Source organism: Mauremys mutica, chromosome 14 (genome assembly GCF_020497125.1).
Source record: "Mauremys mutica isolate MM-2020 ecotype Southern chromosome 14, ASM2049712v1, whole genome shotgun sequence".
Taxonomy (NCBI): Eukaryota; Metazoa; Chordata; order Testudines; family Geoemydidae; genus Mauremys; species Mauremys mutica.
This window is the reverse complement of record NC_059085.1, coordinates 34,046,961-34,059,362: the sequence shown is the minus strand read 5'-3', so window position 1 is coordinate 34,059,362 and position 12,402 is coordinate 34,046,961. Positions and strand designations below refer to the sequence as shown.

At 41.8% G+C, this 12,402-nt stretch overlaps 1 protein-coding gene across 4 annotated transcripts in view; it reads right to left on the bottom strand.

The window, feature by feature from the left end:
- Window positions 1–10,974, bottom strand: part of LOC123349425 — a 55,429-nt gene extending 44,455 nt beyond the window's left edge. Inside the window, exons 1-2 of one of the 4 annotated variants that reach the window (XM_044987483.1) lie at window positions 4,905–5,042; window positions 4,475–4,548 (exon numbers count right to left, since the gene is read on the bottom strand). In XM_044987483.1, coding sequence (XP_044843418.1) covers window positions 4,475–4,507 — 33 coding nt within the window. In that variant the 5' untranslated portion in view covers window positions 4,508–4,548; window positions 4,905–5,042. Of the gene's footprint in view, window positions 1–4,052; window positions 4,160–4,474; window positions 4,549–4,904; window positions 5,043–10,825 lie in introns of those variants that run through there. The other 3 variants (XM_044987485.1, XM_044987482.1, XM_044987484.1) reach the window with 3 other exon arrangements.
- Window positions 10,975–12,402: the final 1,428 nt, after the last annotated feature.

Below are 12,402 nucleotides of genomic sequence, written 5' to 3'. Positions count from 1 at the left end.
AGTTACAGCTGCATCACACTCTCAAGTAGGTGGATGTGGGATGATAGTAGCTGTGTCCCAGTTTCCCCTCTTGTGTTTCGTGGCCTGACCTCTGGTCAAGACACATTCTAGCATTTGATCCCTTCAGCATCCTTTAACACAGGGGTAGTCAATGGGTGCACTGCAGGCCAAATCTGGACCCCCCAGATGCTTTTGAATGGGCCCCAAAATCTTTTTATTTACTTATTTTTGCCATTATTGGGTTTTTTAATTATTATTTTCTCGGGAATCTGGACCTTGACCAAGAAATTTGGACATTGACAAAAAATAATTGACTACCCCTGCTTTAGCACACCCAGCAGAAATATAAAGACGACCTTCAGCCCTAATCGGGCTCAGCTGGCCACCACTCTCCTTCAGAGGAGACCCTCAACTATAGTGTAATATCCTCACAGCAGAAGACTGCCTATTTCTCTGCTCTTCCCACCTTCTATCAGGCCCCTTCCCAGCAAGGGGGAGCTCACTATCTTCTCTGTCTCCTCCTTTAAACCCATCCCCTTCACCTGTCCAGACCCTCCTTAGGTGCAGTCAATTCTGGTGCCTGTGTGGGGTCTACACCCTGTCACATGGAGACACTCTGGTATGTGGTTACATTTAAGCATCTTTACATTGCTCTGCCAGTATACAAGGGCTATACAGTAGGTGGGAAATGACATTTAATTATACATTGAAGGCCCTTTATGCTGCCCAAGCAGTGCAAGGGGGCTGTAGAAGTAAGAATGAGGCCTAGTTCACAGAACTGAAAAAATAGTCAAAACAAACAGTGTTTATGAAGTGGGTTTTTTTTAAAGCAACAAATGTCTCAGCTACTCACCAGAGTATGTACGAGAAAACTAATAGTTCACCTCATAACAGGTTTTTTTTCCCCTCCTGTCTCCATATGTACATGCTAGAAGGCACTGGATTCACAAGGATATGCCGGTACCCAAAGTAAGACAGGCTTATTGGGATTTCTCAGAATATACAACAATACAGGGAACTGACAATCCAGTTCTAAACCAACATCTGCCACGGCTTTGGATTTTTAAACTACCTGCTATTCATTTGTATTGCTGTAGCACCTACAGGCCCCCTGTTGTGCTAGGCTCTACACACAAACATCAAAAAGGGAGTCCCTACCCCAGGGAGTGTGAACCTCTACATCTGAGGAAACCATCTGAGGAAGCCCCTATTTAAACTGGTCCCCAAGTGCTGTTATGCTCATGCACACCCCAGGCTGACTTTTTATGAGAACACCTAAGAGCAAAAGAAAAGAGCAAAGCAACATCTGACCTAAACAGGAGAATGAAGCAATACATAAGATTTAGCTTTGCTAGGTAATTATTTAGCCATGTAAACAGCACTAAAGAAACTCTGAAGCAGGCTAAGGAGGCGTAAAGGTGTTCAAAGCTAGAACTGGTCTGAGATCAAGAAAACCTGATTGTCCCAGTAACAATTTAAACAAAAGCCAATGTTAATAGAATTTACACTTATGGGTCCAGGATAAATTACTTTGCACTCAGATATGTATAAATTACAGAGCAAACGTGAGGGGGGAAAAGGACTGAAAACAAGGCTGAATAATGGAAAGGAAAAGGAACACTGAAGTGCAGTTTCTAAATGAAGTTTGAATATAGGAGGCTTATGGGTATAGCATGTAGTACCCAGGCTACTTTTACCAGCTGTTCATTTGCAGAGAATTAGGATCAAATCCTACTTTAGTTCATGAACAAACATTAATTTTGTGGTTTCATTCAAATTCATAGGGCAAATTCTGCCCTCCACCCCACCAGTGTAAATCCAGAGTAACACCATTGCAATCAATAGAGTTCCCTGGCACTTACACTGGTGGATGTTAATGCAGAATTTGGCTGAATCTGGTTGTCTGGTGAGCACAATTTTTATACTTCCAGTTATTTCAGCAGGTCTGTTCATTTAGGTTGGGATTTTCAAAGGAGCCATAAGAAGTTAGGCATACATCTCTCTTTGATTTTCAAAATGATTTGGGCTCCTAATTTCCTTAGGCTGCTTTGGAAAATCCCAGCCTTTAAGGATTGTTGTACTCATTTTGTATTGTTTTCTATTTACAGGTGGCCAAAAGCTTGTGGGGGTGGTGGCAGGGAGAGGAGGTCTGATCACTGAAGTCAGTGGGGTACTTTCCCTGGATTTCAGTGGCTTTGGATCAGACACTAATCCCAGGCCCATTTTTAAACAATAAAGGAAATTTGCAACACAAGTAAATTTAACAAAAGTAGCAGAAAAGGGGTCCTCTTTCCACAAACCAGACACAGCTACACATACAAGGTGGGCACATACATGATGCAAAAGGTGTCATTTGGTGCCCATCTGGAATTGTGGGTAACATTACTTTAATTCATTCCCCTTAAGGGTGAGTGGGAAGCTGAAGAGAAGCTTAAATATCATGGGAAACCTTTTTATAACTTTGGCTCAAGTTACAGTTGCTAAGAGAAGAGTGTTTTGTTTAAATTTGAAGAGTTTATTAATTACTGACAGCTTGGTGATCCAGCCACCTTACAGAGAGAATCCATCCCATCACAACAGCATAATATTTATTTGAAGAAGCAGGGGATTTTCAAACTCTACTTTTACAAGTGTTGGCCCCAATTTCTTTTTGTTAGCCTATATTCTTGTGCTACCCTGACAACTTGGTCTATTTGTGCAGAATTTTCCATGCTGCCGTTCCCTGGCAATCTGAAGGTAACTCATAGTGTTGTTACACATTCCACATGGTATTCAGGTGTGGATAATGCCCTTTTCCTCTGTACTCTGTCCCCAATTCAGCAAACTTATCTTATCCAGCATGTGCTCACAGGTGCTTTGCTAATTAGGCATGGGCTTCAGCACATGGTTTGTAGAAACAGGACCTTTGTTAGGGGTACTATATTGTGCAGGCACAACCTCAGGCAGGCATGTCCCTGCTCTCTGTTGGCTGCTCTGTGTACATGGAAGGCTGCTTCCTTCATTGGGCTGCAGCAGAGCGCTACTGCATTCAGGTTGGTCCTTCTCTCTGAACCCTGCCCTCTCCACTCCCTTTTTGCCAACTTATTCTGAGTGAGGAGCAGAGGCCAGAGCACAGGGAGAGCAAGGACTGCTATTGTGGGAGGCTCTTCGGCAGTCATACAAATAGAGGGCCTGGGTTCTTGCACCTCTATCTTCCTTGGACACAGGCCATCAGACCCAAGTCAGTTGTTTTAGTTAGAACAAACTTTGCTTCACAGAAGCTTTCCTCTCTTCCATTTGACATACCAAAGAGATTGGTGGATTGCTCTTTGATGCTGTGCTACAGGTAAAGGTAAAAGGTAATAATTGGAGATATACCAATCTCCTAGAACTGGAAGGGACCTCAAAAGGTCATCAAGTCCAGCCCCCTGCCTTCACTAGCAGGACCAGTTTTTGCCCCAGATCTCTAAGTGGCCTCCTCAAGGATTGAACTCACAACCATGGGTTTAGCAGGCCAATGCTCAAACCACAGAGCTATCCCTCCCCCCTACAATACTACTATACCACTGCTACAATGATCCAACTCAGTTCATTAAGCCAATACTTGAACTCAGCCCATTCACTGGACCTTCTACAAACATGCATTTCAAAGAGATCAGGGCCCCCAACTCAACGCAAAGCTTATTTAAAGTTGCCAGTTCTCTCCTTGTTTCATCTCAGCACTAGAACCTCACAGGCCTCTGAAAAGATACACATTTTCTCAAAACCATACCCATTGTGCTAAGTCTAACACAGAAGGCCCCCTCCATGCTACAATGGCAGCACAAAGGGGAGGAAACAACCCTTTGAATATACCCCTTCTACAGAGGCTGGCATAAAGGCTCTGTACTGACCCTACTCCCAACCACTGATACAGGGGGTGTATTGAGGATGGGAGAGGGGTCTGGCTGGCCTTCACTCTGTTACAGCTGGTTTCTGCTTCCCAGCACCCACATACTGCTCTAACTTACACCAGTGGCTGAGCAACCCTGACTGCTCCAGAATATGGGGAGTACAAAGTAACTTAAAAGCACCTTTTTTCTCTGCTTCCATTCCTGCCGCATACGTAAGCAAAAGAGAACCAAGAATCAGGACCCTTGACATCTGTGGAGTGATTCCTGATTTACATCATTGTAAGAGAAAGGAACCAGGCTCTAATTATGTAATATAATGTTCCTAGGGCACCCATCAGTGTAGTAGCTGAGCTCTGACATTACTTGTCTTGTTAACTAAGCTAATCACAGATAAGGAATTTAACAAAAAGCAACTATGCCAGAATGAGGCTTTGTAGGTGAAAGCCAAAAAACAAAAACAAAACAAAACCCTTCAGTCTTCTAAACAGAAAATAGTACCAAACTCTCAACAGCAATGGCAAACCACAAAAGATAAACAAAGTAAACACCACAGAGTAGCAGAGCTCTTTTTAAAAGATAAATATTTATATTGTAAGTCTTACTCTTTTTTTCCCAATTCCAGAAGAGTCACACATTGCATGTGAACCATCCTAGATAGGCCACATTCTGTCTTCATCTATATAAAGGCAACAACATGGAAATCAGGGAGGGCAGAAAAAGGACTAGGATTGTACATCAGCACATTCTTCTTTTTATTTAAAAATCTGATCTTCAAAATCATGTCAGCTAGAGTAATCTCTAGTAGGGTCTGAGGAGGAGATGGCTGGGTTCTGGTGGCCCTTTGCTTTCTGTTCATTGTTAGTGGTCAGGTAAGGAGATGGTTTCATGGAATCCTACCAAGAGATTTCTAGATCATCATCTGCTTAACAGGATGGGAATGGGGCAAGGCCAGGGTTTGTGCTACAGAGATAGTTCACAGGAGTTCCACATCAGACAAAATAAACCCCTCTATGAGGTTTCTGGTCTACTCACAGAGTTCTTGTTCAAACTAACAGATGTAAACTGTTAAAGTCTCTGGAAACGTACTCTTCATGCAACTCAACAGTTTGTCCTAAGGTAGACAGCAATTCTGGCAGCTGCAGTGCACCCAATCACAACTCCCAGCTAGCAAACACCTATCTGTAGTTACTATAATGTGACTAAAGCTCCCTTTAAAACCTTTGAGCCCATCTAGTCACATCTGCATCTGATTGCCTGAGCTCAGGGAAGTACTTTCAGCTGGTATTCTGACCCCCCAGCTGAGATTTAATCTCCCAAACCTTATGCTGCTGTGGGGGTTTTCTTTTTACAGACCCTTAAGGGGTGGGGGGCATAACAGGGCTGTCATATCCTTCCCAGATGATACCGAAGGACCTTATACCCCAGCACAGCAGCTACTGTGGTCTATAGAGCTGGTTTTTATCACAGGGGAAGGTTTAAACTGAGCATTCTGAGCAAGAATCCTGAAATTCAAACTCTGGAAACTGTTTCCCAGTGTATTAGTGGCTCCCTGGTTCATTTTAATTAGAAACCCGTAGGCTACTTTCTTCTTTGCAGACTATTTGTACTGAAATCCATTGCACATGGACATCCACCCTGCAGATGCTACTGCAGCCAAAACCAGCCTAGTGGAACTTCCCATTCTAAACTCCCAAGTGAGAAGGGCAATTGGAGCACAAAACTGAACAGTGACTTGCCTAAACTCACAGAGGACCAATCCCATAGTCATGAATAAGACCCAAGAGTCCTGCCTCTCAGTTCATACTGAGGTAAAATATCACTTGTAAAATCTGTAAAAAGGCAAGAACAGCATAGTGGGGGAAGAATGAGAGATGTGTGTGGGGGGAGCGGGACCCTGTTCTTATGTCCAGTGAGTTGCTTAGCAATGACAGGATGAGATTAGAACCTCATGCCTTAATAAGAGTTGTTTGCCTAATATGACAAGCTGAAGCTAATTGTATTTTTAAAAATATTAATTATTGAGTCATGTGTTTGGGGGTGAATCCTTTATACAAGGGACAGTTCCCTGCTGGAGCCTCCCCAATAAAGATAGGGTGGTGAGGCTGGAATGAACAGAGTGAGTGACTTTTCCCAGGCCAAGACAAAGACAGCAATGACTAGAGGAGGACTCCTTGAGGGGAGCTATTTCCAACCCAATCCTGAGCTCCTGGAAGGACCGTTCATTGCCATCACCAGAGGCCAAGGTGGAAGGATAAGTGGAGAGAAGAGCACATGATAGGAATTAGCCTGGGATGCTGATAAACTGCAGGCAGGATTTTTCGTTTTTACAAATATTGAACATTTTAAGCCTCTTCCTTAAAGTTTGTGTACAAGGCCCTATGGCTGCTCAGGACTTCCCAATGGTCAGCACAGAGCTCAGAGGCTCCAAATGCACAGGCCCCTTCCGGTAGAGCTAAACGATGAATCTCTGTTCTTGCTGAGCAATTTAGGATCTATGACACACAGCCAGGCAGTTTTAAATCTATGAAGAAGAGCAATATACAATACTAGTTAAAAATGAGTTGCTGTTTAATGGCAGGGGAGGGATAGCTCAGTGGTTTGAGTACTGGCCTACTCAAACCAGAGTTGTAAGTTAAACCCTTGAGGGGGCCACTTAGGGATCTGGGGCAAAAATCAGTACTTGGTCCTGCTAGTGAAGGCAGGAGGCTGGACTCAATGACCTTTCAAGGTCCCTTCCAGTTCTAGGAGATTGGTATATCTCCTATTATATTATTATTAACCATTCACTTAAATATTAAGAATATGCTAGAATCTTCATTACACTATAAATAACTTATATATGTTGAACTAAAAAAAACCAGAACATACAGCAGGACCTTACCATTGGCATTGCTTGTAAAGCATCAGGATTATACTAGATAATATTTAGTTCTCCTTGAGTGCAGGGGGCTGGACTAGAAGACTTCTTGTAGTCCCTTCTAGTCCTACACATGTATGGTTCTATAATCTGATGTAATTTGTGTCAGCTCACTGAGTGCTGTGCCTAAAAGTCAATACCTAGCAAATCCATTAATGATATATGTGAAATATTTCTCACTAGCTTATACTGACTTCATTATGCAAACCTTGGAAGATGGAGCACCTGCTTGTTAGATGAATGCATAGGTGCATGTATTAGATCTCTAGTCCATTGTGATATGGCTGTATCACACACTCACTAAAACATACACAGCCATTCTCCAGAGACTTTGCTTCCATACAAGGTAACCATTCGCTCTGTCCTTACATGTCTCCTGCTGCAAGTCTTAAATTGTCGGTATCTATAGTAGTGAGGTATAGGATCATCTAGCTGTAATAATCCTAGTGGATTCAGAGTGAATATGATCTGGTAGCAAATGTTCCGTTGTATATATTTATTAAGCACAATTAAACCAGATGCCCGAGAAACACCAGGATCATTCTTTTTCCAGATACCAACCTGCAGCTGGTTTCTAAAATACATAGTAGTAGCAGCATCCTTTTAGATTCATTACTTATTTGTGACATTTATGGCCTAATCACTTAAACTCTTCAGCAGCTGTCAAGATGACTGTTACATATAATTACTGCATGCACATTGAGCCTACACCGTAGTGTCCCTGATAGTTGCTCCTTCTCTTTCTGCCTCAACATCCCCATCTTTCACTGTTTCTCGTTGCCCCTAAGACTTCTGTACTTGGGCCCTTTCTCTTCTTCCCATTTATAGTGTCCATGGGCAATCCCATCTGTTCTGAACTAACTCCCAAATCTACCCCTAAAACTAACATAAATCAATACAGGGTTATTCTATATTGGTTCCTTCTGCATGCCTGCTAACTAGTGCTATAGTTTTACAGTGGGTTGACGGCGCAGATAAAATAGTCACATAGGGCCTTTACCACAGTATTTACAAGATAGCATAGAGACTTCCCCCATGAGACACTAGGCACCAGAGTTTCCAATGGACTTCTTACCTAGTCATCACAGCCAAGATTTTAAAAAGCAGGAGCCTAGAATTAGGTTCCTACATCCACAGTTAGGCTCCATAATAAATGGCCTGAATTTTACAAGTACTGATCACCCATTGACTTCAATGGGGGCTGCTGGATGGTCAACACTTTTGAAAATCAGGTCCTTTAGGATCCTAACTATGATCTCCTATTCTGCTCATCTTGTCCTGCATCATCATGAAGTAATGCTGTTTTTTCTGATTCTGGGGAATAACTTGTCATCACACATCTTTTTATTTCCAAAGTTCCGGAATTAAATGCTTGGATCGTCCTCCTTTTCCCTATGTTTTCCATGGGTTAACTTATTAATTCTATTTACACAAGTCTCTGCTGAATGTAAGCAGAATCCTCTTGATATTCCACCAGCCATGAGTTTAATCATTAAATCTGCATGGCCATCAGTGCCTTTGGTCTAACCAGAGACAACCTCAAAGCCAAACTGCAGGTAATCTGGCATTGTACTCTCTGCATTGCTTCTGTGAATCATGGGCTACTTATCATTGTTGCACAGAGCCTGTGCACTTTTAACCAATTCTGTGGCTCATCAGATTAAGTCTCCTCAAAATTAACCTGGCAGGTCAGATAACAGAGGTTCCCATCTCCTCCTGGATATCCCAGATTCGGGCCTTTTGAAACCATGCTACATGCATCTGATCTCATAGACCTGCCAAGAGTATGCCTGATTCTGCTCTTCTTGCATTGTCCTGGTTATCCACATAAGGGTCCATTCTAAGTGTAATCTTATAACATAGGTTGAACATAAGTCATCATCAGTTAAATGGACTAGAAATAAGTCAGACAATACATTTGCCTTCAGAACATTTTAATTAGGTGTTAATGTAGACTTCCAAAATATGGATCCCTTCCTAATGTAATAATAGCTGGGTTGATTTATTACACTGCACTGATTTCTTTAGCATTGAATTAGAAGGTCGGGGGGAAGCAGTTTTAACAGTACTTACTACTGAGATCATCTGGCATTTTTAAAAACTAAGTAGGAACCACATTGTTTTGTTATACCACTAGGTATCACTACTGCAATTTCTACTCCAGATCTTGGGTACTTTTACTGTAACTTACTTAACTGGAAAACTATCTATCACATTCAATGCTCTCCAGCCCATGCAAAGGAACCAGCTGATTTCCAGGTCTGCCATCACAACTAATCACTAAGGAAAGTCATCAGTGGGAAATCACTAACTAACCAACCACCTATCATGTGCTGCTCTGACAGTGATCAAAACAAAGCTACCCTGGCTGTGTTCAGTGGAGACCATCATTATTTGTATTGTAGGGGCATCTGGGAGCCTCAAAGGAGATCAGGACCCCATTATGTTAGGTGCTGTACAACCAGGTGCAAAGAGCAGGGACTATCAGAATTTGGAGTCGGGGGAAGGCAGCAGAAGGGGAATTTGGAGGAAATACATCAATAGGATTACAGGTGGGGTTTGGGAATGCAAGGTATTTACGACTGGAGGGTCTGGTTAGGGGATGAATCAAGATCCATGGGTTATGCGACACATTCCATTATCAGGAGGGAGTATAAGCTGTTTGGGGCAAGGACGGTCTTTTTGTCCTTTGTTTGTACAGCACCTTGCACAATGAGGTCCTGATCTCTGACTGGGATACCTAGGCAATATTAATAATTCATATGAAGATGACAGCCCCACATCCCAATCAATGAGTTCAGACAGCAGAGCCACAGCCCATCTTAAATTCAAGCCTTAAGTTCTCTGTGGTCATGGGTTTCACAGATCCTCAAAGCTATTATCAGTTATTATCATGCTTGTTTGGTTTTCAGTCCTTGTCATATACTGTTCGCCAAACCTGTATTTTATTACATCAAAGCAAAAAATCATTTGAGGGAATTGGTAGCTCTGTGTGTGTATTTAGGTAGTTATAGTCTGAAAATCTTTCTGGGTTTTACTAAGGAAAGGTAGACCTCTGCTGGAAGAAAGAAATACTGAGACTCTTGACATACACTATATCTGTATAAAATAAAATGCGGATGCAGATTACAGGTAGCCAACATTTTTCAAACAAAAACATGTTTTATTGGAAAATGGCCTGTTTTCAGAAATAACATTTAATAAAATACTGTCAATTTTTTCCCACACAAGAGCTGGCCTTTTATTTTTTTGCAATTTTTATCAAAACAATTATCAATATTTCTCATTTACCAAAAACCAATTTTTAGTAAACAAAACGTCTAGAACTAGTTCATTAACATTTGCAATATAAATGGTGAGAATTAAAAAAAACAACTCAAATATTATGAAAAAAACAACTATTCATTGTTCCATTTCAAACATTTTGAAATGAAAACAACTTTGACGTGATGATACATATGATAAAACAGCATCTAAATTCTCAAAAGGCTGTACTCATTGTTTTGAACATAGGGAACAGAGTCTGTATGATTACTACTTGACTTGAAAATAACTTTGTAGTCTGTTGAATCTAATTATTTGTCCCATTTTGATTCTCTTTAACCAGGAACCAATATTTTCCTTGGTTTTTTATTTTTATTTTTTGTGTTAATTTATTTCACTAATAATCCAAATGAAAGAAAAAGAGCTAATTAATGCTGTACAATTAATTGCACTTACAACCACAGATGAAGAAACAAAACTATTTAACATGTAGAAAAGTTGGCAAAAAATATTTTGTAAATGGTTATTTTCCCTCTGCCGGTCTGATCTCTAGTCTTTTTTTCTGTCAAAATGCTTACGAGGGTTCCATCCCAGTAGTGTCTGAGCACCTGGGACAAGAATTCTTCAACAAAGCTTTACTCTCTCTTTTTCAGAGTGAGTAGGATTTATGTCAGTGTTCCCAAACTGTGATTATTTACAGAGAAGTGCGATTTCCACTGTGCCATGATAGCTCAAGTGCTGTTCATGCTGCTTACCAGCTTTTATCTCTTACCTCGAACCCAAGAGCAGTGCGTTGCTTTGGGAGCATTCTCCATTTCACTCACCATTCTGGGATAAAAGTGGAGCTGCAGCACAGAAAGGCTACTTGGTTAGGAAATACATTCCCCTGTGAGGCTCTGATGAAGTCGTTCAAGCCATCTGGGACAGGCTTGTTCCCTTATCAGGCATCAGCCACCCACCCCCTAATGCTAAGTCACCCTGGCTTCACGCAGGGATAGAATCACAGTTAGAGGAAAAGCAGGAGAATGTGGCAGTTTGTGCCTTGCTGGCGCACTCAGACCCTTTACTGGCACCAGGTGGTCCCTGCATTAGGGAGGCCATGCAAGCCCTCTTGGAGGGAGAGGAGCAAGGAGGTGAAACTGACTCTGTTTTCTGTGGGGAGAGGGCAATAGTCACTTCTGTGCAATTGCTACATAGTATCTACAAGATGGGGTAGGCTGGGTGGAGGAGTGAGGGTGGGGGCAATGGAAGAAGATTGTCTGTGCTATTTAACAAGGTCCTTCTAGGACTCGCTAGTCACTACTAGATCCACAACTGCAAAGCTCCGTGCAGCTCATCAAGTGACCTATTTCATGGATGTGAGTGAATGGGCGGAGAGGAACACTCTTTGCTTTGGCCCAATTACCGGCAATTGACTCTTACCATCACTCTGTTTCCTCCTCTTCATCTATCCCAACTCCTCTCTCTCCCCTGCCCACTTCCTGCTGCCCACCCTCAACTTCCTGCCAGTCATTCCATTCTCTTTGCCCTGCCTTTTTCACCCCATCCTTCTGGTCTACTTCAGATATCCCAGTTATTAGACAAAGCATCTGGCTGCCAGTGTTACGACCTAAGTCTGAGTCCCCCATACTGCCTGTAACTTTGTGAACTAATTAATTGGCACAGATGTCTGTTTGTTTAACAAAGTGTATGACATCTGCTGTATATGGAAAAATGTCCCCCAGTAGTGTCCATAACCAGTTTATATTGCTATTACCTAAAGTAAATGGATGAAAATTAAGTAGAAATAAAGAGTAACCCCCTTGGAATTTGGTAGGTATTTGTGTTACTGCACATGTGAATAGGTTTCCAAAACTGTGATGAAATTACATGTTGAACATAATGTAGTTTAAGCTATATTTATATAATTAACTAACCCAATGAACCAGCACTCAAGAGGCCATATCAAACTACTGTAGGGCTCTCCATTTATTTAAATCACAGTTTATAAACAAAACCAAAGGGGGACCATAGCATCTGCTGAGCTTAATAGAGATGGATAGATCCTGATAGCCTGCTTTGCTCCCATAATTTAATTCAGAGGATGGCTAGCAGGGTGGACAGTTAAGCGTCTATTGCAGGTTCCTCGTCTAGGGAAATAATGATTTCACCAATGAAGATGCAGTAATAATAACTATTCATGTATAAAATGGTTCTATATGTACAGGTATCATTGCCCACTATTGATCTCTGGAATGGAAGGGGGCAGCTGTTTGCTAGTACACAGCAACATGACACAACAGGCTAAAGATGAGGAGAAAAGCTTATCTGATTGAAAGTTTAGGAGAATTTAGTTAGCCAGAATCTAAC